The 26,167-nt window shown below is 36.6% G+C and overlaps 1 protein-coding gene across 1 annotated transcript in view; it reads right to left on the minus strand.

The window, feature by feature from the left end:
- Window positions 1–26,167, minus strand: part of Thsd7b (thrombospondin type 1 domain containing 7B) — a 719,928-nt gene that overhangs the window by 543,074 nt on the left and 150,687 nt on the right. The window contains exons 2-3 of the mRNA XM_090343132.1: window positions 18,855–19,665; window positions 1,200–1,442 (exon numbers count right to left, since the gene is read on the minus strand). Of these exons, the coding sequence (XP_090199258.1) occupies window positions 1,200–1,442; window positions 18,855–19,665 (1,054 nt within the window). The remainder of the gene's footprint in view (window positions 1–1,199; window positions 1,443–18,854; window positions 19,666–26,167) is intronic.

Genomic DNA, 26,167 nt, shown 5'->3' on the forward strand with positions numbered 1-26,167 from the left:
AGGATTGAGAAACTAAGAATCTCACGACAAAAACATTTTTTGAACTTTATGCCTTGAAGGACCTATTACTTCCAGGTTCACCCCGTCTAAAACACCTGCTCAATGTGTAAGGTGGCTGTCCTACCCTCATCATTAAATGGGGAATCTATCCAAACACCAATTGTGCCCTGCTTTTTCTTAGATATTAAAGGTCATAAGAAATGATAGAAAAGCATTAACCACAGTATCTCTTATAGATACAGACTCAACAGATATAGCAAAGGGCAGTTGTCCAGCAGAAATTATCATAAACCCATTTTTTAAGAAGCCTCTGAGTAACTGGCCTCAATTGACTTTTGTCACCATTGGATTAGGCTCCTCATGAGGCAAGGACCTGAAGACAAATATGCTTGAGGCCTTTACCAGTTGAAACACAGCCAGGCAAAGTATAACCACTATCATGATGCTAAATATAGCTATTAATAGATGGTAACCCATTTTCAAATATTCTTTGGTCCTCTGGAGACTCTGAAATAGAAATGGTACCCACAGAAGAGCTATGTGATTTGGAGACAGAAGTGTGCTGCTCCTGTTAACTCTGCAACCTCAGGAATTATTTCATCTTTCTGGCCCTTAATGGCCTCATTTGCAAAAGGAGGGTGTTGTGCATGGCTCTGGATGTTGTTATAAGAATTAATTTTGATATGTCAGATAATGATAACCAACAATTACAGAGCATTTACCACATGCCAAGAATTAGATGAAGTAAGGACTGCAGGTAGATGAGTCAACTATGTCACAAGAAGTAAATAACACAATGAAATTCACAGCCTTAGAAAGTCACAGAAACAGAAGTCAGCCTCAATGCCCATGCCTTCTCTAAAACCTTCCCAAGAAGGCCCCTGTGTGTGTGTCTGTGTATGAAGCTGCATATAAATCTCCCCCTCCCCATCTTGTTTAAGTCTCTGCCCAGTACCTGTATTGCCTAGGTAACTGGCACACCTTTGTGGTCACATCTTGGACAACCCAACCAGGCCTCCTTCAGACATGGGAGGCTCCTAGGCTCTGAGGTTGTGGCTTCAACCTACCATTCTACACGTTTACAAACAGAGCTCCCCTATTGATCAATACACATGAGTCCTGGCTACTTTTTTATTGTTCACATTTTAATCACCATTTCACATGATGTTAAAATATTCATTTCTAAGAATGCACAATACCTGGGACATGGCTGAAGTTGTTCCACAATGCAAGTTTCCTTCTCCAGAAGTTCTGGGCACTCTTGTCCACCCCCAATAGCCACGTGCTTTACATTCCGGCTTCTGCTCCTAACTCCGGGGGAGAGAGTCCCTGAGCGGCATGTCTTAGAGCAGGGACTCCAAGAGGACCACTGAGAAGTTTCACAGTCCTTAGGCATGATGCAGGGCTTCACTGTCAGTGGGAAGGAGTCTTGCATACAAAGGCTGTAGGAAATATAGCAAAGACCAGGAAGATATTCATTGAATAGATGCAACAAATATGAAGTTCCTATTATGAAAGGAAAGTATTTTAAATCTTATTTAAGTTGGTTGGGGGGTATTTTTGTTATTTTTTTTTTGTTTTGCCAGTCCTGGGCTTGAGCTCAGGGCCTGAGCACTGTCCTTGGACTTTCTCAAGGCTAGAGCTCTACCACCTGAGCCTCCGCACCACTTCTGTATTTTTTCTATGTATGTGGTACCAAGGAATTGAACCCAGGTCTTCATGCATGCTAGGCAAGCACTCTACCACTAGGCCAAACTCTCCTTATTTAAGTTTTAAGTAAGGTACGAGGGTCAAGATTAAGTTGCTTTGTCGAATGGAAACTACTTGAAGATAATAAAGATAGAAAAAAGAAAGCAAATTAAATTAATGCCCAAGTTAAAAAAAAAGAACATTTGGGGATGTAATATTTTAAGAATGTACACTCAATGGGTGCTGAAGTTCACACCTGTAATACCAGCTGGCTGCTTCAGTGACTGAGGCCAAAAGATCAGTGGAGATCAGGTATTGAAAGCTACCTGGGCTACCTAACAAGACCCCATTACAACATAAAATGAAGTCCTATGCACTGGAAACAATGATTACCCATTTTGTCCTAACCAAAGCATTATCACAGATAATAGCTACCATTTTAGGTTGATTCACTTATATTGCAGCCTGCTTATACCCTTTATTGAATGGCTCCAAACTGCCTTACACTCCACACAGGCTTCCTCTCAATGATCTTGTAAGTTTGTACTTTATTATCTCCACTTCTCAGATAAGAAAACACAGACTCCTGGAGGCTATGTAATTTGTCCAGCATCAAACAAACCTAAATGAAAGCTTTAAAGTAATCTATCCATTCTTAGAAATGCTGAGCTATTCTAAAAATGGCATATTGATAAACCATTTCAGCTCACAGTTTGGCTCTGTGCATCAATTTTTTTTTATCTGTAAATTCTGAGAAAAGTAAAGTGAAGTTAAAGTCTGCTTTGGAAAGGGGATAAATAAAAGGATGAGGTAATGATGATGTCACTATAACAATATTTAAAAAGAGTATAAGGAATCCCAGAGAGACAGAAAGGAACCACCTGGGAAGGTTGGGGCTGCTGAGGAAGGATCTAGGAGCTTAAATTTTAAATGATAATAGGAGACTCTCTGGAGACCTATTAGTAGGTTCCCAGTTTCACTGGGGCCTGAGTAAAGCATTGTTAGGGCACTGTTAAATACTGTAAGGCATCTTCATGTTAATAAGTCTTTGTTTCAAGTACCTTTTCTAATGTTTATTTTTTCCCCTTTAGATTTACTGAGATGTTGAGTGTGGGAGTAATTTGTCTCCTAAAGGACTGCTGTAAGGACTTTCCCTGGGGCCCAGTCCATTTTGAGCCAAGAATTACATTCAAGGCTCAGCCTAGGCTGCTTAGAGCACTTGCAGACACTTTGAGAAAACTATAGGATCATCACAGCTTGTTGCCAAAGCCACAGTTCTAGCTCCTAAATTAGATAATGTCTAAGCAAACAGTCTGCATGGGACTTCTTGCCATCAAAGAAGTTGGAAAACTCCAGAAAACACTTCAGCAATTTCTACCGGACCTCAGGGGAAGCATTTTCCCAGGTGACACTGTTAGGGTCCAGTTCCCTAATATTAGGGTCCATGATCAAAGGAACAAGTCTCACACAAAAGCAGAAGTTAAACAGAGTTTTATTCTGTGTCTAGCATCAAGAATCATACTGACCAGTAAGGGCCTTCTTTAAGATGTGAGTGAGAGAGCAACCCCGCCTAATCTTACAGGCTACTTTTATAGGCCATCAGCCATGTGGTTGGGCTAGGCTATACACAGGTGGCCAATGGACTCTCAACATACTTGAGTGAAGGCTGGGGCAACCACTGACACCATTGCTGTTTGAGCTGACCTATCATTTCAGCAGGCTTCTAACACAGTGCTCTAAGGACAAAGGAAAGGGAGGGAGTTTCCCAGCAGGTGAAAGGGGTAGGGTGGGGAAGAACTCTGGTAACTCTACCTGGTTAAGCTGCTCTTGTAATCTGAGCTCTATCAGGGAATTTACAGCCCCTGGCTTGAGTCAAGTACTCATTGTCATGAAGATGGGAAATGCCTATAGGAGATGGAAGAGGGGTCTTAAAGGGGTCCTTGTTATAGAGGAAATCAAGAAAGAGGTCCTTTCAGACACAACAGATCAGTGACTAGTGAAAGCATAGTATTTTGCAAAAGGACCACCATTAACTGGTGACTTGAGTCTCTTAGCCATGATGGGTGCAATACAGTCTTCTATTTATAGAAGGTGAGTATGATGATTGGCGAGAAGGCCTTTGTAGCACTCCTCCTCTGGGTAATGTAAGCAAACTACTCAGTGACACTCTCCTGTTTTTTGCCCCCTAGTATTGTAACATGAAATCTAATAAAGAATTTTCCTTTTTTTTTTCTTGCTTAGTTCCCATTTTCTCATTAGCAGAGTGGATGGGTTGATAATTACTGCAAAAAGGGAGAGGCAGCAGAAGTGGCTAAGTGGCTGTGATAGTGGCAGCCATAGTGGGGCTGGCTCCAGCAGCCAAGGCAGCTGTTGTCCCCAGCAGTGTCAGCAACAGCAGCCACAGTAGCAGTAACAGCAGAGCCAAACAATGGCAGAAGTAGCAGCAGAGCCAACATTGGAGGAAGCTGAAATCCGAAAGTAACAGTGGGAGCAGTAACAGCTATAAAACCAATGGAGGAACAAGGAGCAGCAGACAGCCACAGCTCTAGCAGAAAGCTAAAACTAAAGAAGACTATAAAGAGCCTGATGAGAGCAAATCCATGGTCCTCTCCCCATTGCTGCAAGGGTTCCAGAAAGCTGGAACATTCACCTCCACTGTCAAGGGCAGAAGACTTCAAATATCTGACACTCAAAAGCACTCACACTTGTTGCACTAAAAGTCATGGCACCAGAATTTTTACAAGAATTGCAACAAAGGAGGTTCAAAGAGAATGACAAGAACTGCCTAGGGCCTGAGATAACTGGAGCAATGTTTCCTTATCTCCCCTAATTTCTATTGGGGGAGGTGAGAACAACCCTGTTAATAATACCATGAGGAATTCTAATTTTCAGGATGTGCCAAAATATAGTTCTGCTCTTTATCCATCCAGTGTGTACCATTTTTATGACAGCCTGGGCAAAATAATTCAGAAATCTAACCAAGATTTTTCATTTCCTGAATGTTTTCAGAAAATAATTTTCAATGTTCAAGTTAGTCATGTTCTTCTTTTTATAAAGAAAGTCCCAGCTCACATCTGTAATTCTAGCTATACAGAAGGCTAACATCTGATGATTGTGGTTCAATGCCAGCCCAGACAGGTAGGTGTGAAACTGATCTCCAATAAAACCACTAAAAGGCAGAAGTAGAGCTGTGACACAAGTGGTAGAGTGCTAACCTAGAGTAAAAAAAGGCAAAGGGGAGATCTAAGCTCAGAGTTCAAGCCACAGTACTTACCCATCTTACTCTTTTGATCACCTTTCCACACTGGATTTTCCCAGTCAAACAGAAAGCAAGTCTGCAATGTTACCCATATGTGCATGAAACTACAGGTATTAAGGCTTCTTCATTTTTAAAGGCTTTCTAGTTTTATTTTCTTTTTTGTTCTTTGTAAAAAAAATGAACATGACACATGGATTGCTTATTGACTTGTTTTTAACCTTATTTTCACTAGGCCATTCCTTTGATTAAAATAATAATCATAATAAAATAACTTGGGTCTCAGTCTAATGGTTCCCATTGAGATTTACCTGGAAGAAATGTTGTACGGGGAATCAGAAAAAAAAGTAGGCCTGAATTTTGCATCACAATAGACTAGTATGACCTTAATCTCCAGCTATAAAGTTTCATTATCGCCAGAAGAATAAAAAATCACTGATGAAGTGTACCCTGCACAGCCTACCCCTCCAGTGTGATAACCTTTAGTGTACGTGCAATCACTTCCTATCTGCAGTCCACAATAGACATGACTGCCCACACAGGAAAGAAGGAATCGATAGTTCCATAGAAGGTGCTGTGTCTTTTTAATGAAACAGACATGTAGTGTTGATTTGTCTTTCAAACTGGAGATGCTGTGATAATTATATCTCCTTGACATTTATAGAGCATGCTGTCAACTGTAAATTACTTCACAAGTATTCAACTGTACAGGGAATCTTTGAAACCTACTCTGGTTTCTTATTTCTGAAAATGTAAAGAAATCTTTCCACTTATATTTAAGGAAAGAAACTCATAAAAGCCAATAGTAAAATACCCACAATTCATGATCACTTCAGCTTGCCACAACTTTACAATAGTAGTATTTCAAATATACAGAAAAAAAAAACAGATTAAATCAAACAAATGTTCCTATACCTTTCTAGAACAACTAACATTTGATCTTGATTTTCTTTTTCTTTTCTTTTCTTTTCTTTTTTTTCTTTTCTTTTCCTTTCCTTTCTTTTCTTACCAGTCCTGGGCTTGAGCTCAGGGCCTGAGCACTCTTCTTGGACTTTCTCAAGGCTAGAGCTCTACCACTTGAGCCTCAGCACCACTTCCAGCTTTTTTCTATGTATGTGGTACCGAGGAATTGAACCCAGGCCTTTGTTCATGCTAGGCAAGCACTCTACCACTAGGCCAAACTCCTGGCCCCAATCCTGATTTTCTTTTAACAAATTACAAAGATCAAGATTCATTGTATTCATATTCTACTATGTTGAATGGTAACTTCTTTGTACAGCTACTTAACAATAAAGATAAAATTTTTAAAAAGAAATGTAAACATACATACATACACACAAATTCAGGTAAAAAATTCTAGTATTGAAAAGCTCTGTAGCCATACTTGTTAAACTTAGTTTGAATTGGTACTTGTTCTGAATCTGTTTTGCCCTGTATGATTCACACTTGTAAGATGCTAGTTGCAGGTCTGGGAGTTTGGCCTAGTGGTGGAGTGCTTGCCTAGCATGCACGAAGACCCAGGTTCAATTCCTAGGTACCACATACATAGAAAAAAGCTGGAAGTGGTGCTGTGGCTCAAGTGGTAGAGCTCTATCCTTGAGAAAGTCCAAGGACAGTGCTCAGGCCCTGTTCTTGAACTTGGCCTGGGCCCTGTTCCTGAGCTCTTCAGCTCAATGCTACTGCCCTATCCTTGAGCCAAGTCCCACTTCCCATTTTTTAGAGGTTAATTGGAGATAAGAGTCTTAGGTCCTTTTGTGCCCAGGCTAGCTTTGAACATTGATCCTCAAGATCTCAGCCTCCTGAGTAGCTAGGATTACAGGCATGAGCCCACCTGGTCTGTTTGATTTTTCTACTATATTTAAGTGGAGTTCAGAATACAGAAGGAAAATTTGAGTCCATTCTCCCATTTTTAATGGAAACGTAATGAGTTATGTGACACAAAGCTTTGTTAAAATCACATAATGATCTAATCAATGAATCAAGACTTTTCCTACAGTTAAGTCTACCCCATACATGGAAAAAGATGATTAGAATAAGTAACAATGTATGAGTAAAGTCTCTAAGTGAGAAACTATTCCCATTCATTTAATTTTGTTCTAAATTATAAAATATTTTATCATAGAACTTCATGCATCAAATGTTACTTTGTAGTTAAAGATCAATTGCAACTAAGAAAATACTATAGGAACTCTTTTTTTTTTTTAGGTAGCAACTATTTTGATAGTTTAATTGTTAAATATCTTTTGCCAATGAAATACAAAAATCATCCAAATTTAAGTACTAATGAAAAACTGCAATTTTTTCCATATATGAATTTTGCATATGTGCATATAAATTTCTACATATGCCATATACATAGTTTATATTCATTAAGCAAATATTATCTGTATATATATAGCAATATTTGCACATTTGTGTTATTTTAAATGTTTATATATAAATTTACATCTATTTTTCTCTGTTTTCCCAATTCTCCAAAGCATATTTATCCCATTAATAATAAAATAAGGTAATATAAAGCAGAAAACTCCAGAATAAAACTTAATGAATTATACCATTGGTTTCATCACTCAGTTGATTTGAATGCATTTTTATACTACCACATTTTCTGGCTATTGATGAAACAGATTCATGAAAAAATCTCCCTACTGCAGATTTTTAGTGCTCTTAAGGGTTCATTTTATTCTATTTTATTTTCTAATGTAGTTTTTTTTCCCCCTGGCTTTCTTCTATGTATGGGGTACCGAGGAATTGAACCCGAGTCTTCGTGAATGCTAGGCAAGCATTCTACCATTAGGCCAAACTCCTGGCCCTACAGGAACTCTTAATGAAGCAGTGGGCCATTCAAACACATGGGTCTAAGAAAAAACACAGCTTTCCATACAGTGGCAACAAAATAAAAGTGACTTCTACAGCTTCCAGATTCTAATTCCATGAATGTTGAGCAATCGCATTATGAAAATAATACCAGTGAACAAATTATGAGTAAAGAAATGAACCAGAACTGAAGTAGACTTAAATAAGAACGCATGAATTGAAAATCATGTATGAAGTATGTTGTTTTTAATGATTTTGATCCAGAAAAATAGTAGCATTTCACACTATGGCTACAACTATTAGTAAAATCTAAAAATATGACTAATAATAATTTATGGAAGGAAAACGTGGAGATGCCAATGTTTATATGAATTCCTGTTTATGAAATCAGACTGCAAAGTGAGTCTACTGTGCAATGTAAGGTTCAGCAAATGAAGACATTTTAATAGTATTATCTGAAAGAAGACTTTTAAAATGTTACAAGTGATTATACATTAACAAGAACGTACTGATAAATTTTATCTGGCTAAAAATTTGACCTTCCTTTTTTCTACAACCTCCTTTCCTTGCAAAGGTAACATAACTTGTTTAATAAAAATTATATTTATGTAAGGTTAGTATTTACATCTAATAGAGCCTTTACTTGGGAGACATAGTCTTTTGCTTTCTGATTTGTAATAAAATAAAACTGTGCTATTAAAGTTTTTCTTAACTCCTTACCTTGATTTATACCATTTTTAGCTTTTCAACAAGTATTAAACGTAAATATACACAGTAAAGCTAAAACAGCACCATAAAGTTATGTTTTATATATGCTGCTCCATTGCTTCTAGGGAACAGAGAGATTATTCTATAGATATAGACAGAAGCATACACATAACTAAGAAATTAAATTCCTGAGAAGGAATATCCTTGAGTGTGATGTTATATCAAAATGGAATGTGTTTAGTATTATGATCATTTCCTGTCACTAGGAAATATTATTCAACAGAGATTTAAAATGCAGTGCAAGCCTAGGAATAAAATAGATTTTATCTTCTGCAAATTTCTTAGACAGAGCTCTAAGAATGATATGTAGGAACATATTTGTGGTGAGTTTGCAACTGGCTAGACATGAAAACAGTAATAGAAATCATTGAAATGTCTTGGGAACTACTTTTATTTATTTTTTAAATTTAGTCTTTCTCTCTCTAACATGTACAAAATTATGTAATAGCCACAACTAAAATTAAATTAATAATGCAGGCCATTTAAGCCAGCATTATGTTTTTTGCCTAGTTCAAGCATGGAAAATTCATAAGATCAAATTTATAAGATCCTCAAATTGTTTGTGAAGTAATGTACCTTCTATCTAGTGAAAATAATGTAACTCTTCTATTAATTACAGTAAAAAAATATATGAAAAAAAGGGTATGCTAATCCTAGACTTCCAGGTTTGGAGGACAATGGCCACTTCACTCTGAACTGTCCCTATCAGTTCTACCAAAAAAGAAGAAAAAGAGACGGATGCTGGTGGCTCAAGACTATAATCCTAGCTACTCAGGAGGATAAGATTAAGCATCATATTTCAAAGCCAGCCTAGACCGTCCCAGAGACTCCTATTTCCAAATAAACACCAAAAAGCTGAAAGTAGAGTTGTAACTCAAGTGGTACAGCATTGGCCTTGAGTCGGGTGTTATGGCTCACACCTGTAATCCTAGCTCTCTTGAGGATGAGATCTGAGGATCTACTTTTGGCATGAAAGGCAGGGAAAGCTGTGAAACCCTTATTTCCAATCAACACACAGAAACCCGGAAATGGCTCCTAAATAATATGTGTAGAACATGGAGAACAAAAGAAAAAACAAAACAAATTCACAAGTCATTTCTGAGACAAATGTATCACTGGATCTCAGCCTGATGAGGCAATCAGTAAATTGGGGATATATTGTAAAAATACACATTTCAATACTACAAATTTTATTAATGTAACCATCATGTAAATAAGTCCAAAAATGCTGGAAGACTTTTGACATTTATTTATTTATTCATTTGTTTTATTGTCGGAGTAATGTATAGAGGGGTTACAGTTATATTCACCAGGTAGTAGGTGCATTACTTCTCACACATTGATGTCCCTTCTCATGTTTTTGTCCCCATTTCCCTCCCTTCACCCCCCACTCATCTTGTTGACAATCTTTAATATTCATTTCTTAATCCCAACACTTTGTGATGAGAAAGGAATGAATGGACGTAAATTCTTTGAATATGATTAATTCACATATCAGGATTCACATGTGTAAACATATGCATGCATTCTCACACATTAAAAACCAAAGGAACAATATTCACAGGGAGTAGAGAATATGAAATGAAGGAGACATAGTATATAAAATTATGATTGAAAAATATGTTATTGCTCAATACCTTAATAAAATTGTACTGTATGTGAAGGAAAAGAAATATCTATAACTGAAAATGAAATGAAGAAAAAAAAAGAAGAAACGTGTTCCATTCCTATTCTCATTAAAAAAAAAAAGGAGGGCCAGGAGCATGCTTACCTACCACCCATGAAGCTCTGGGTTCGATTCCTCAAACCTAGAAAAAGTGGAAGTGGTATTATGCCTTAAGTGGTAGAGCACTAGCCTTGATTGAGAAAGCCCAAGGACAATGCTCAGACCCTGAATTCAAGACACATGCCTGACAAAAGAAAGAAGGAAGGAAGGAAGGAAAGAAAGAAAGAAAGAAAGAAGAAAAGAAGGGAGGGAGGGAGGGAGGGAGGGAGGGAGGAAGGAAGGAAGGAAGGAAGGAAGGAAGGAAGGAAGGAAGGAAGGAAGGAAGGAAGGAAAGAAGGAAGAAAGGAAGGAAGGAAGGAAAGAAAGAAAGAAAGAAAAAAAAGAAAGCAAGAAAGAAAAAGAAAGATTCTACTATTTTCAAACAGCAAAATATTCAGAGATTTGTATCATTTGGGATTTGTATTTGCTTATGTTTGGGGAAAGATAGGAATGGAACATGTGTATCTAGTTTCCTGGTAAAGATAAAAACAAATAATAAGATCTGAGCATTAGAGCTGATGTTTCTTTTTATACTCAAAATTTATTCTTATACACTCTTTACAAGGATGTCACAGTGTATTTATTCAACAAAATTAGACTGAAAAGTGAAGTATGTTTATCATGTATGAAATGATCATGTTTGTAAGAGTGCCCACACCAAATGTTCTTCTATATCAAAATAAAAGTAAAATTTGCTCAGCTAACCCTTAACTCACTCAAATAATAAATCATTGTTCTTATAGAAACTGTTTTGTCTGTAGCTCAGAGTTCTTGATGCAGATGTGCTCTTACTCTAAAAGGAAGATGGCAAGGTGAGCCAAAGAAATACTGAACTGACAATTTCTTTCTACAGGTGAAGGTGTTGCAAAAAGTCAATAATGACATCACCAAGATCTGGAAAGCTCTTTGACAGTTGTTGTAACATATGACAATGGAACTTGAGAGTTAACATAAAAGAGGAAAGACAGAGTGCACAATAAGACAATTAAAGACGAAAGATCTTTTAATCCTAGAGGCAAATCAATGAGGAGAGAGCACAGTAGCAGGGAGAACAATACAGCTGCTGTCCCACTGCAATATAGAAACAAAAGGAAAATCGCTTGAAGTGATGTTTGGAAGTCTTATTTGTCAACAATTTAGCTAATCCAGGGCATTAATTAAGGCTCCATGTCTTAACTTAGAGTAAGATGCAATCAGGAGCTCTGTTACAGAAGTAAAGGCAGTCTGTTGCTAATCCACGTGAGATGCTAGAACACAAAAAAAAACGTCCCTTGTTCCCAGAGACCACCCAAAGGCAATAGGCCTGAAGTTAGTTACAAGAATTGAGTAAAAAGAATCTTCAGGACAAAGTATGACTGCTAAAGGGAACAAAGTTCCACCTAGCAGTCAGGACATGCACTACAGCCACAAAGTGAACATGTGTATTTCCTCGTGGATGGATTTGAGCTGTTTAAAAAATGTTCCTGATAGTAACACCAACGAAGTACACCTGGGTGGACAGAAATGAGACGGTATTATCAAACACATGTTCATCGCTGTCAAGAGTAGCACTGGCTGTTTTAGCAGTTGAAGGTAGAGAAATAAACATACCCTCATTTACCACTGTTTCTCTAACAGCCTCATCATTTCATGACAGAATAGAAAGCATTTCATAATCCTAAAGACTAAATGAGATGAATGCTTGTGGAATGAAATTTTATGACACAATGTGAAGAAAGCTGTCCAGGTCCAGTCTATGGGTTAAAACTCAAAGGAGATCAGGCAGAAAGCTGATGGTCCATTTTGCACAACAAGTAAAGTGAGTTACTTCTGTGCTCACAATAAGAAAAAGCCTACAAGAACTAAAAGTCAATCTATCTTAGCTACATCAGGGAATTGAAGTCTAAGAGCAGATCTCTGTTGCTCAGACCAGAGTGATAGACAGCAGATGAAAGGATCACTACATTTTACAGGAAACCAAAAGAACAAAAACCACCACTGGAGCCAGTGACGACATAGGAGAATTGAAACCGTGATTGACAAATCACTGCAGGGCTGCCTTGCACAAGTCTGACAGTTATAAACTCTAAGGGGACTCAGCTCTAATGAGAACCCGATATATTCATAAATTTTACCTCAGTGAGAGTCCTCCCAGGTGTCTACAGTGAAGAGCAAACTCTTTCCTTGCTTCTAAATATTGGAGAGCATTAAAAAACAGAACAGTTTTTAAATATTCTACAAATGTTTCAAAAAAGCATTCTGTTTTTCAGAAGACTTCCTACCAACTATTTTAGTATAGCCTAGTTTTACCAGACCTTCACAGACATGAGTAAAGGAAGTCTTCTTATTTGATAAAAATTGGGGTAAAAGGGAGGGCAACTAAGAAGTAACTGTGGTAAATCCAGAAATATATAGGCTTAGTAATAGGATTACAGAATGTTTTCTTTCCCTAAAACTTGGCACATCAAAGTAGCTCATGCTCAATACCAGATGTTTGCAGCTGAAATATTCAAAGCTTACTTAGAAATAAATGCCTCAGATGATCCAAAGACAATAGGAATGCCTCAAATAAAAAACAAAGGAAACTAAAGAAACCAGAGGGAATTTTAGCATCTAATACCTACAGATACAGCAGACAGTCCCTGAAAATCATATAACAACTAATTTTAAAAGGCCAGTTAATCTCAGTTTACTTCGATAGGAAATTCAACTTGCACCAAAACATTACACTGGATTTGAAAAGATTTTTTTTAAAAAAATGAAAGCATACACGAGTTTAAAAAATCAAAGCAAACTTTCCAACAAAGTTCTTATATATTCTTAGTCAAACTAAGAATGAAAAACAATTATGAGTGATACACCAAAGCCATCAATGGAAACAGGACAGCAAGCAAGAACAAACTAATATTGTGAGCAGAAAATACAAATTCTGAGATTAAATCAAAAGAAACTTAAAAAATCAAAGATATTGTAACAGAAATGAAAAACTATGCTTGAGCAAAATCCAGGGGAAAAAATCAGTGAGCTTGAATCAAATTCAATAAAAATATCTAAAACCAAAACAAAATAGTGGTAAAGCAGACTAAATAAGATCTGATCTGTGGCATACTATCAAAATGGTATAATATAATACATAGAAGAATATCAAAAGAAAAAATTAAGTGAATGAAATGAGTCAATAAGTAATGTCTGAAAATTTTGTAGAATCAGTGACAGATATCACATAATAGATGTAGAAAGTTCAGGAAAAACCATGAAGGGCAAATACCAAATAATCTACGTCTAGGTATATATTCCTTAAACTTCAGGACAGAGAATTTTGAAAGAAGTCACTTACCTATAAAGAAATAGTAAGAAGTCTACTGGCTTTCTCTTCAAAATCTACATACAAAAAAGTCAGCACAGTACTTCAAGAAAACCTTCACAAGCTAAATTATATGTCCAATAAAGGCAACCTTTGTAGGGCATCTGTGGTTCATGCCTCTAATCCTCACTACTGAGATTTGAGGGTCATGGCTGAAAGCCAGCCAAGACAGAAGAGACTCTTATTAGCAATGAACAAGTTAAAAACCAGAAATGAAGCTGTGGCTCAAAGTGGCAGAGCATTAGACTTGAACAAAAGAGCTCAGGGACAGTGCCAAGGCCCTGAATTTAAGACCCAGACTGGCAACAACAACAACAACAAAAGTTATTCTTTAAAGTAAACAGGAATAGACTTTTTCAATCAAAACATAGTGAATTTTGCACCAGACTAGTTTTGCAAATGAAGAAAAAATAGTAAAGTATCATGGGAGAGATTTATAAACCTGGTCAGAAAAAGGGGAGGTAGATATTAATAAATGTGAAATAATAATGTATTTTATTTTTCTTATTATAAAGGATGGCTAGAAGGCATGAGAAACACTGTCAGTATATGATCTTATTTGAAAATGAATTTCCCTCAGTAGTAAATTATAAGCAAAAGAGAAACCATTTAAAATGGCTAAAAAGATATATACTGTGTGTTAGGATAAAATGGAATAATAACAAATAATGCTGAAGAACAGTGAAAGTAAATTAGTGAAATATATATATATATATTTATATATATGTATTCATCTTTGTCCAACAATAACTTTAAACATGAATTTTCTATATATGTAGACCAACTAACAGATAAGGACTATAATGGTGTACAAACCAAGCACTAAGTACATGTTGTCTATAAACCACTGATTCTATGCATTTAAGGTTAAAGGTATATAGTGAAATAATCTGTTAATAACCCAATTTATAATTTTATAATTCCAATAATCCAATTCACCCAGTTATCTGAAATGAAGAATTTATAGCAAAGAAAAATGTCTGGAACAAATAGGGGCTTCGCATGACAATAAAGTAGTTAAATCTAACAAAAGATATTGCGATCATTAATATGTATACAATTAACAAAAGACTGCAAAAATATATGTGGTAAAAATGAATATAACTGCAGAGAGGATGAAAAAGAATTTTCTACTCTATTTAGAGACTCCAATACCCCTCTATCTATACCAAATAAATCATTTAGTCAGAAAATCAGTAAGGATATAGTTGAACTGAACAGTAATGTCAATCGAATGTAAGTTTTTCTCAAGCTCATAAGAAATATTCATCAAGGTAAACCACAATTCTAGACCATAAAATCACAACTGTACATAAAGAAACAGAAATTATCCAATATTATAAATTAAGAACAAAGACAAATGAAAAGAGCTGACATACATAGAGATTATCTAATATATTCTAAATGAGCGAAGAAGAAACTTCAAGAGAAATGAGAAAAAAATGAAACTACATTAAAAAGGAAAAGAGAGCTTGTCACAATGCGGTACAATAAAGTAACGATTAGAGGTAAATTCATAGTAATAAATGTATTTGTTAGATACAAGAACTAAAATCAATTACCTTAGTATAATAAAAAAAAAAAAGGAAGGCTGGGAGTTTGGCCTAGTGGTAGAGTGCTTGCCTAGAATGCAAGAGGACCAGGGTTCAATTCCTCAGTACCACATATATAAAAAAGCCAGAACTAGTGCTATGGCTCAAGTGGTAGAGCACTAACCTTGAGGAAAGCCCAAGGACAGTGTTTAGGCCCAGAGTCCAGTCCCCAGTACTGGCAAAAAATGAAAGAAAGAAAGAAAGAAAGAAGAAAGAAAGAAAAACAATTGAATTGAAAGAAGATGTAAGAAAAAAAACAGATAGATTATTTATAAAATATGTCCATATGTAATATTATATGTACTATTTTTATTATATTATTAATTTCTTCAGTGTCATAATCCAAAAATATTCCTTTATTTCTACTTATCTAGTACTGGGAATTGAACTCAAGACTTTGTGTGCTCACTGGACTTTTATATAGGAGCTGTGGATCTAGCACTTAAACCACACCTCTAGATATGAGTGTGTGTGTGTGTGTGTATCTGTGTGTGTGTGTTTCTAGTTTATCCAATAAAGGAATCTCTAGAATTTCTGTTCATGCTAGTTTTGAACACAAAACCTCAAATCTCAACATGTTGAATAGCTATGATTATATGCACAAACCATTAGAGACTGGATAAAGTAATTATTTCATTTGCAGAGAATTGCATGGACTTAGATCATCATGTTAAATGAAATGAAGTAACCAGGTCCAAAGAGATAAACAGTATATAAACTCTCATGTGTGGAGACTACAACTTATGTATGTTACTGTAACATTTCTAGATCAACCTGATAATAAAATTAAATTAATAAAATAAACTACAAGGAGACATAACAATATGGGCATTTACACACAAACTGGTTAAAGGAGGTTATAGTAAGGGAGGGATCCAATGGCTTAACTTCTCTGAATGAAAGTACTGTGTATTAAAACAAATGCCAAGAAATGAAAACATATCTTGTTTTACTTTTGCATCATTATAGGGGTACAGAAATGGGAGGAGAAAGAGTGAGCAAATGAATTATATAACTTGTTAGTACAGGTGGGAGGAGAAAATGTAGGAGAACAAAGGAAGGGGTCACACTGTCAAGAAACTGTACTCAGCCTGGCTTATGGATTCGTAACCCTGCCCCCTTTTTTTTCTTTTCTTTTCTTTTTTTGTGGATCATGGGGTTTGAACTTGGACTGGGCACTGTCCCTGAGTTCTTCAGGTCAAGGCTACCCTTTAAGCCAAGCCACACTCCCTGTTTTTCTGGAGAAAAGAGTCTCAGGTCCTTTTGTGCCTGGGATGGCTTTCACCTTGATCTTCAGATCTCAGCCTCCTGAATAGCTAGGATTACAGCCGTGAGCCACCAGGCCCCTTTTTACAACTACTTAATGAGAACAATAAACAATAGAAAAGAAAAAGAAGGGCCAAAAGTTTGGCCTAGTAATAGTGTGCTTGCCAAGCATGCACTGGGTTCGATTCTTGGTACAGTATACATAGAAAAACCGGAAGTGGTGCAGAGAGTCAAGTGGTAAAGCGCTAGCCTTGAGGAAAATGCCCAAGAACAGTGCTCAGGTCCTGAGTTCAAGGCCCAGGAATAGAAAAAAAAAGAACAAAAAAGAAAAGGAAAGAAAGAAAGAAAGAAAGAGGAAAGAAGAATGAAATTATTATTAATAATTTACTTTTTTAAAGTCAATGAAATTAGAACAAATACATTAATTTTAAAAAATCAACAAAAATACCACTGATCCTTTGAAAATACTAACAAAATTGACATACCAGTAGAAATTTTAATTAAAAAAACACACAACTTATTGATAGCAGAAATGAAATAATCGTAATTTCTAACTATACTAGAATTTTTATACAGGAAAATAAAGGAATATTATGCTGATGTAATACATGATAGCCTACATAAAATGAATCGATTTTTTGAAATCAAATATCTACCAAAACTGATCCAGCAAAGAATCAGTAGTCTCTGTTGGTCCCTCTCCACTGTGCTAAAATTTCCACAGCCTTTCTCAAAGTGCCAGAGAATTCAAATCATGTAGTATGTTGTTTTTCAGACCAGCATCATTGGACTTTAGTAAGATCTATTTACAATTGTAAACTGTGACTCATCTGTGCATCTGTGCATCTGAACAAGTCCTTAGGTTCTTCTTATAACAATACTAATACCAACCATGTGGGTTCCACGTTCCACGTTCATGACCTAATTACCTCCCAGAGTTCCCACTCCTCATATCACTAGAGTCCTAGCTGGAATTTCACCCTATGAATCTGAGGGGCTTGGTCTTTCAGTATGTAATTCCAACTGGAGCAAATATAGTTCACTTTAATGTAAGAGGTTAACCATAGGAGAGTCTCTCCCTCTAGGACAATGAGGGAGTATCAGTGAACTAACTGCTCTCCTTCTCAAATGAAAGTGATGTGGAAATTAAAATATATTTTTAATGATAAACATGAACAAAGACAAATAAAATAAAAAATTTCAATGTTATGTTCACTGAAGAATACAGTATGCAATTTTTAAAGCAATATTTTTACAGAATCTCAAATACACATTCACTTAAACTGTGTAAATCTTCTGGGGTTTATAGAAATAATCAATACAAAGCTGCAAAATACTCTTCAAAGTACCTGTCAATTGTATATAGCATGAATTAGAACAATGTATTATAAGGTGACATGAATTAGAACAACGTATTATAAGGTGACATGAACCTGTTTGTGCTGTTTTACAAAAAAATCATCAAATTATTTTGTTCATAAATATCAGAAGTTGTCTTATATGGAATTCAAGAAAACAGCAACTGATGTTAATAACTAATTCTAGACACTGGTACTGTATTATTAAGAATTTAAAAATTATTGAATGGTAGCTTATCTGGGAAGAAACTTAGCAATATACCAACGCTTGAACTTAGGAGTTGCAGGAAGATTTAATTATTGTTATCTACATATTTCTATGTTTATCTCACAGTGTTTTAAACTATATATTTTTGTGTGATGGTTCTGAGACTGAACTCGGGGCCTGGGAACTGTCCCTGAGCTTTGGTTCTAAAGACTAGTGTTCTACTCCTTGAGCTACAGATCCAGTTTTAGCATTTTGGTGGTTAAGTCTCACAGACTTATGCAGCTTTGAATCACCATCCTCAGATGTTAACCTCCTGAGTAGCTAGAATTATAGGCATGAAACATGAGTGCCTGGCATACATTAGAATGTTTTTTTAAATAAAATCAATAGTTTTAGAATCTAAATTTGATTTTGCTTTCAAGAGTTTAATCCTCTACAGGTAGATCATTCTTATTATTGCTAAATTTACCTTCTTATTAAGCTGTGCCTAAAAACACACTCTGGTTTTTGGTACCAATACCAATATAAAAATTGTACAACTCATATACAAAACTCCATAATGGTGAAAACAAAATAAGCAGAAACAAAGGAAAAATGGTAAATACTGATGTAATCCAGATCTCAGTGTTGAGAGTAAACCTAGATTCTTGTACGGCCGCAGTAGTTATACCAGAATATAAAGGAGTATTCCTGTCGGTCTACAAAAGTTCTAACACCCATCATTGAAATCGAAAATTAGTAGGCAAAGCTTCTGAATACCCGATCTGCAATCAAGCCCTGAAAGCTTCCTACCTTAGCAAGGCATTTCTTCCGTCACTTCTGGTGCACCAGACTTGCCGGGTTTGATAACCAATCTCCACATCCCAGGGCTGGGAATGGTGATGTGCTTTGTAGCTCAGATGTTTGAAGGCCACTTCTTCCTTTGACTCGGAACTAAAACCCAGAGCAGTCCTTCCGTTGAGGTTAACTTCTTTAAGATGAGGGAGTCTGCATTTACTCCACGGTCCGACTTTCAGGCTGAAAGTATGTTCCTCTTCCCCGAGAGGGCAAGAAATGGGCACATCACAGGCTCTGGATTCAGTCAGGTTTGGACATGGCAAACCGCCATAGAGAGGGGGCGCCATGGCTACCCTAGTTCTGTGCTGCAAGTTCTTCCCACATCCTTGGCTACACTTGGACCAGGGTGAGAACTCGGACACAACACAATCCCGGGGGCAAGGAATGAGGCAGGCTTGTTCGGTGGGGGGCGGAGGTGCAAAGTGTTCACAGATGTGGCTGGTGACCACGGTCCCGTTCAGCTTCTGCAGGCAGCGCACTGTCCGGTGCTGCAGGCCGTGCTGAGCCATCACACAGTCCTGGGCTCTGGCCTTGACCTCACCCTGGGCGTAAGGAACAAGCACACAGCGGTGCCAGTCGGAAACTTCCCACTGGAAGAGCTCACGGTGCCAGTCACAGACTCGGAAACAACTTCTTTCCCTCGGAGGCTTGCTGCCCTCCTCACAGTGAGACAAAGGGCTTGTCCACCCTTCGACGTGAAAACACCACACAGCTCGACTCTGAACTCCTCCGACTCCACAGTCGCCAGAACACCTGCCCCAGGGGCCTACAGGAAGAAACACAAGGGGAGCCAGTCACTGGGGGGGACCTCATTCAGCCACATCCGTGGAAAGAGCTCAAGCAACATAGTCTCCCACTGTCTTCAAATGACGAATTATGGATGCAAGTGACTAAAAGTTTGGATTTCCATATCAGTTTGCTTTTGGAGAAATCTCAGTCTATCTCTGATCAGCAAATGTACACATACAAGCACTGTTTGAACTTGCTAAGCTTTATCACATAGAAGGCTGCAAATAATAAAAGCAGGACTTGCAGAGTTGCTGAGGATCAATGATATAATGGGGTGTCAAGGAGCCAATATAATTTAATAAATGATTGGTGTCATTATGATTATTATGTTCCAAAGCCGATATATCCAACTCAATATTAATACTTTCTAGTTACACAGGATTTCATCTAAACATAAAGCCCTAAAGCCAGGATTTTAATAAAGCGAGACTTTTTTTTTCCCATGTTCCCAATCTTTCGGCTCATATTCTAAGAAGCTCCAAATAAAAATGCTTTGTTGTTTTTTTTTAGGGGAAGACTTACAGCAACCGAAATATATTTTCATTTTCTAAATAACTGCCTTTGGTTTTGGTTAGCGCTCTCAAGGAGTGTATAAAGAAAAAAAGTCTGATCCAGAGGAAGAAGTAGACAATAAAAGACACAGCACTGAATCATCGTCAGTGGATATCCTACCACTAGAATCTGTAAAATGCAACTGTGTAAATTGAGTTTTTTTTGAAGTGAAGTCTTACCATGCTGGCTACGCTGAGCTACAGCTCTACCCTTCTCTGCTTCACATCTAATTGGGACTGCTTAGCTAATGGATTTCTGAAGGGTACTGACTCCAGAGGAAGGCTTCCAGAGTACCTTATCAACACATGAGATCTTTTCACTGTAATTAATTTGTATGGGAAAGAGTACAAGGAACCTGACATCTCATCTATTGACATTTCAGCCTCCCTTAGCCAATAGGTGGATCATGTGTCTTTTCACTAGGACAGGTAGTAATCACATTCTATATCACTGAAACAAAATTAGTTCTCACCTTTTCACTTTGTTTAAATGTGTAATATGAACCAGAAAAAGGTTTATATGGTTAACTAGGTAACCCTACCACTGTGCCAGATCTCTGATGGTTATTAATTCATTTCACTCCCTGAGAAGCAGAGTCACACAGGTGAGATAGAAGATATATTTTCTCCCTTTCCTCAAACCATACCAGTGATTGCTCCCACCATGCTAGCTTGTGGAAACTGTTTTCATTTGCATCCATTACATTTGAAGGAACATACACAAGTCACATGCTTCAAAGGGAAAAATCTGTCTGCATTTGAGGCCACATGCTACCATGGAGATTTCTCATATTATCAAGGAAACAGTAGCTGCTGGTTCTAACGCATGTGGTCACCCTAGCTGTTCCTCAGATCTTGCCACTCCGTAAATAAACTTAACATTCTTAGTAACATAATATTGTTCTGACAATGGCTTCTGTAACTTTCTAAAAGTGATCAGCATTGAACATACTTTCTCCTCCTTTTGGTACCCATACACCAAAGACAATTCTTGCTGAAACCAAAAGGCCCAGTTTCATTGGTCTCATTCAGATTGTATTAAACAAAATACCCTTGGGTATTCTCCTTCCCTTTAAGCCTTTTCTACATTGATTGCTCATGGACAGTGGACCCATATGCAGAGCGGTGCTCCCAACATTAGATGATTTTATCAGCTATTCTCCATTTTGGTGTTATTTTTTTCACAGATTATCTACAAATGTGTACATTGCAAGTTTAAATTTCATTTGTTACTTAAAAGCCACCTGATCCCAATGTTTAAATGTTATATCCCTTGTGCATGATGTCAGACTACTCTTCAAATGGTCATTAAAGAGCACTCAGCCAGAAATGAGTGCCTCAAACTTGTAATCCTATCTATGTAGGAGTCTGAGATCTGAGAATAATGGTCCCAAGTCAACCCAGGTAGGAAAGTTTGTGAGACTCTTATCTCAAGTTAACCACCAAAAAACCTGACATGGAGCTATGGCTCAAGTGATAGGGCACTATACTTGAGCATAAAACCTCTTGGACAGTGCCCAAGCCTGAGGATAGCACACACCAGTACAGTTATCTCATATTGTTACAGTATCTCACTTTGTTACCTGATATATCGGATATGTTTGTATTTGGTTATTTGAAATTGGATAGGGAAGAGGGGAAAACAAGATGAGAGTTGGGGGTGAGGGGAAGGGAAATGGGGATCAAGACATGTGAAAGGGTATCAATGTATGTGAATCAATGCACTTTCTATCTGGCAAATAACATATAACCCTTCTATTAATTACAATAAAAATATATGAAAAAAATCACAGTTAATCAAAGGAATATTTCAGGAACATATTACTGCATCAAACTTCAAAATCAACTATAAAAGATAGAACAGGAAAGCTATTGGATAAGTCAACAAACTTTTCTATAAAGCACTATGCATTTTGAAATAATAGGTGTCACTGTTTCTGCTCAGGTAGAGATAATTCTGCTCATGATTTCTGTACTGAAATAAAGAAAGATCAGAAAATATAAGCTATTTCTAATCAATCTTGAACAGGTTAATATTCAATTAAATTCAATTAGAATATCCTTTCAAATGGCTCTTGTTCTTCCTTTTAAAGCTTTTCACTAAGTCATTTTCTTACAAGTATAATTCTGCTTTCATTTTTTAAGTTTTCTAGTTGCTTTGAAAATTAAGATGGCTCTTTTGTTATTTGAAATTATTAAAGTTTTAAACTTAATAAATGACTACTCTGCATTTACTTTCCACATCTTCTATTTGTACATTTTTTTAACAAAAAGCAATGTTTTCCTAGATCAAAGGAAGACAAAATACAACTATTAAAAATTTAACAATGTTAGCACCACCGATTAATTTCTTTACCATAGTCATGGTCTCTTATTTGTTGGTTAATATTCTTTTGGAAATGAGTGGAATGATAATGAACAGTAGATATGAGCCATGTTTGGAACAATTTCTCTGTAAAGTTCCTGTAGGTTTAGGACATCAGTTCCCATTTGGCAAGATGCATCATGTGTATAAAGATTAGACTGTAATACATTTATAAGGGCAGAATCAAATAATAAGAATTCTCATGTTAAAACAAATTTTGAGGAGAGCCAAAAGCATGCAAAAAACAAGTAAATTTTATATGCTTAAGATAAATGAAAAACAAATAGCAAATAAGACACATGAGATAGAGACAAGACCTCTTAGCAATTGACCTATAACAATTTGCATTTCTCAGGCATGGAGCGAAAATATGTTCTGTAGTTTATACAGTTTTATTTTGCAATGAACTTTCAATTTATACAAGAGTGAAAATCGCACAGCCCTAAGGGGCTTTGCCATTTAAAAAGACATGTATATTGAAGTAAAATGTGACCTGCAGTTTGAGAAATTTATATCAATTGTCAGAAGCAAAAAAAAAAAAAACAGAAAAGATTAAAGAGTTGAGCAGTTACGTGGAAAAAAACGAATATCACATTTAAAAGTCATTTTCTGATTATATATCAATCTAGTCTAAATAAATATATAGCAATCACTCATTTAAACATAATTTCAGTCATTTGTATACCCCATACTTGGAATATAGATACCAAGTATTAAAATAAAATAAGCAAGGCACTCGTGGCTGAGGCCTGTATTGCTTGCTACTAAGAAGCTAGGATCCAGCTCTAAGTTTGATATTAGCTGGACCAAAAAGTCTATGAAAATAAAGTCTATAAAATAATCAACAAAAAGCGTTACTGAAGGTATGTTCCAAATGATAGAATGAAGCAATTAAGCCAAGTAAGCCTGAGGTCCTGAATTCAAACTCCAGTATAGAAAAAAATAATTTAAAAAGCCATAGACTTAAAGTTCAGTTAGAATGTGACACTAAGCTAAAACTCACACTGAATGGTATTCCTGAAAAATTACCTCAGTGACACAGAGTGTAATAGATTCTGAATATTAGGCTTTTGTCTGACATGCAACTTGTAAAAATCTTCCACTCTACAACCTTTCTTTTAAACTTGTTTTACCTGTATCCTTTTCTACTCAGAAACTTTTAAGCTTAATGTAGTATCCTTTACCAAGTCTTTCTTTGATTTGTTGTGCTTCTAGGTTTGGGGAAGTGACTACTCAAAGCAGGTGGGGTGTCAAGGGCAAAGAGATGAACAAATGAAGATGAGAAAAAATTATAGTAAAGATTACCATGTATGTCAGACAAAACCAAGAAAAGTGTGTGAACAACCAGGCAAGGTGGCTCTCGCCTAAAATCCTAACTACTCAGGAGGCTGAGATCTGAGGATCATGGTTCAAAGCCAGCCCGGACACAAAAGGACCTGAGATTCTTATCTCCAATAAACCTCTAGAAAATGGGAAGTGGGGCTTGGCTCAGGGGTAGGGTGGTAGCCTTGAGCTGAAGAGCTCAGGGATAAGGGCCCAGGCTGAGTTCAAGCCCCATGACATACAAAGAAACCCCAACTGAGTGAACAGGATGCATGGGTGAAAATATTGAAAGAGGTAATCAAGGTATATTGATCAAGGTATATTTTATTCATAAACTGTTGGTTACATAGCAACTCCATTGTACAACTACTTGAAGATAACCTAAATGATATTAAAGAAAGAAGAAAACTTCCACCTGTGTTTAGGGGCACTAATATTTCTCTTATTACTTCCTGTAAGAGTTTCATGATTTCTGCTCTTACAAGGAGATCTTTGATCCATGTTGAAATGATGCTGGCTCAAGGTTATATATAGGGATCAAGGTTCCATTTTCTGCTTCTGGATATCCAATTTTGCCATTGCCATTTGTTGAAGAGGCTTTCTTTTTTTGTTGTTGTTGTTAGTTTTGTTTTATTTTTTTCTGAGCCATAATTGGAAACTGGCATTTCTCTGCATCTTACACAGGATAGGTTATCATTGCAAGGAGGACGCTGTTGAGGAGAAGCAGGAATTCTCCGGATATAGAGCTCAAACCTGACTGATGTTAAGTCTAGACTGGTATGGAGGTTTTGAACATGTGCAAGGATACCTGGGCATTTTATGCTTGAATGAAACTACATGAAATAAGTTAAAATAATAAGGTGGGATATGCCAGCACCAATGGCTCATGCCTGTAATCCCAGCTATTCAGGAGGCTGAGATCTGAGGGTCAAAGTTCAAAGCCAGCCAGACTCTTATCTCCAATGAAACACCAGAAAACCAAAAGTACCACTGTAGCTCAAGTGGTAGAGTGCTAGCTTTGAGCTGAAGAGTTCAGGGACAGCATTCAAGCATAAAATTCAAGACCCATGACCCACAAAAAACCAAAACAAAACTGTACTATCTTTTCTCTGAGATAAAACAGTTACAGTCAGATTTGAATAAACTGATAGTTTAATCTATCTCAGTATTCTGTGTGTGTGCCAGTACTAAGGCCTGAACTCAGATTCTGGACACTGCACTTTAGCTTTTTCTTATCAAGGCTAAGGTATTTGATGGTTAATTAGAGATGAGAGACTTACAGACAATCCTACCCCAGCTAATTTCCAATTATAATCCTCATATCACGGCCTCCTGAGTAGCTAGTTCCTTATTAGTTTTAAATAATAGGTTAAAAATGTGACTAAATAAGTTCTTTTCATGGCAGAGTAGTATTGATGAACTAAAAGGTCATTTTTTTAAAATTTAATTTTAATTAGCATACATTAATAATGAAAGATGGTTTTACTATGATAATTCCAAGGATATATACAGTACACTTGCAACAAGTTCACCTTATATGTTCTTAGTTCCCATATTACATCTCTGTATGTAATATGTATGTACTATATATCTTATTATACTCTTAGTTACCTTCCTCCTCTCTTTTGTTTGACACAGTGTTTGGCACACTCCCATGGATGTGTGTGTGTGTGTGTGTGTGTGTGTGTGTGTAATGTACTTCAATCCTCTTCATACCTCCACATCATTTTCCCTCTCTCACTTCGAGTGATCCCACTTTAGATAGCTCCTGTGATTCTTTTGTTTTACTGCCTGTGTTTTGGCATTAAGTGCAAATACATGAGTGATCTAAAGTAATATTTTTCTGCAAGCAGAAAAATGCTGGCAAATTTTATTCTTTTAATTAAATTACTCTTAACTGGATTAGTTAGATGAATGTGTCACTCAGTCTTAGTCATCATGTTTCAGTCAAACTGCTATAGGTATGAATTTAGGCGTGGTGTTCAGTAAAATGCTTGCAACACAGAAGAAAAGGGACTTTCTAAGTCAGAGAAAGTAAGCACACTCTCCGAGTTTATGAACAATACTAGCCACTGTTTATAGCAGCCACTGTGATTTAGTACCATTCATGCCAGAGGAAGAGATGTTTGTTTTATTATTCATTTTTTCTAACCACAGCTTTTATTACCTTCACATTTTTACATTTTTTAACTTGGGCAACCAGTTTGAGGATTGACCTGATTGATGAGGCAGGGGTTTGG

Source organism: Megascapheus bottae, chromosome 12 (genome assembly GCF_031878675.1).
Source record: "Megascapheus bottae isolate mThoBot1 chromosome 12, mThoBot2.hap1, whole genome shotgun sequence".
Classification (NCBI taxonomy): Eukaryota; Metazoa; Chordata; class Mammalia; order Rodentia; family Geomyidae; genus Megascapheus; species Megascapheus bottae.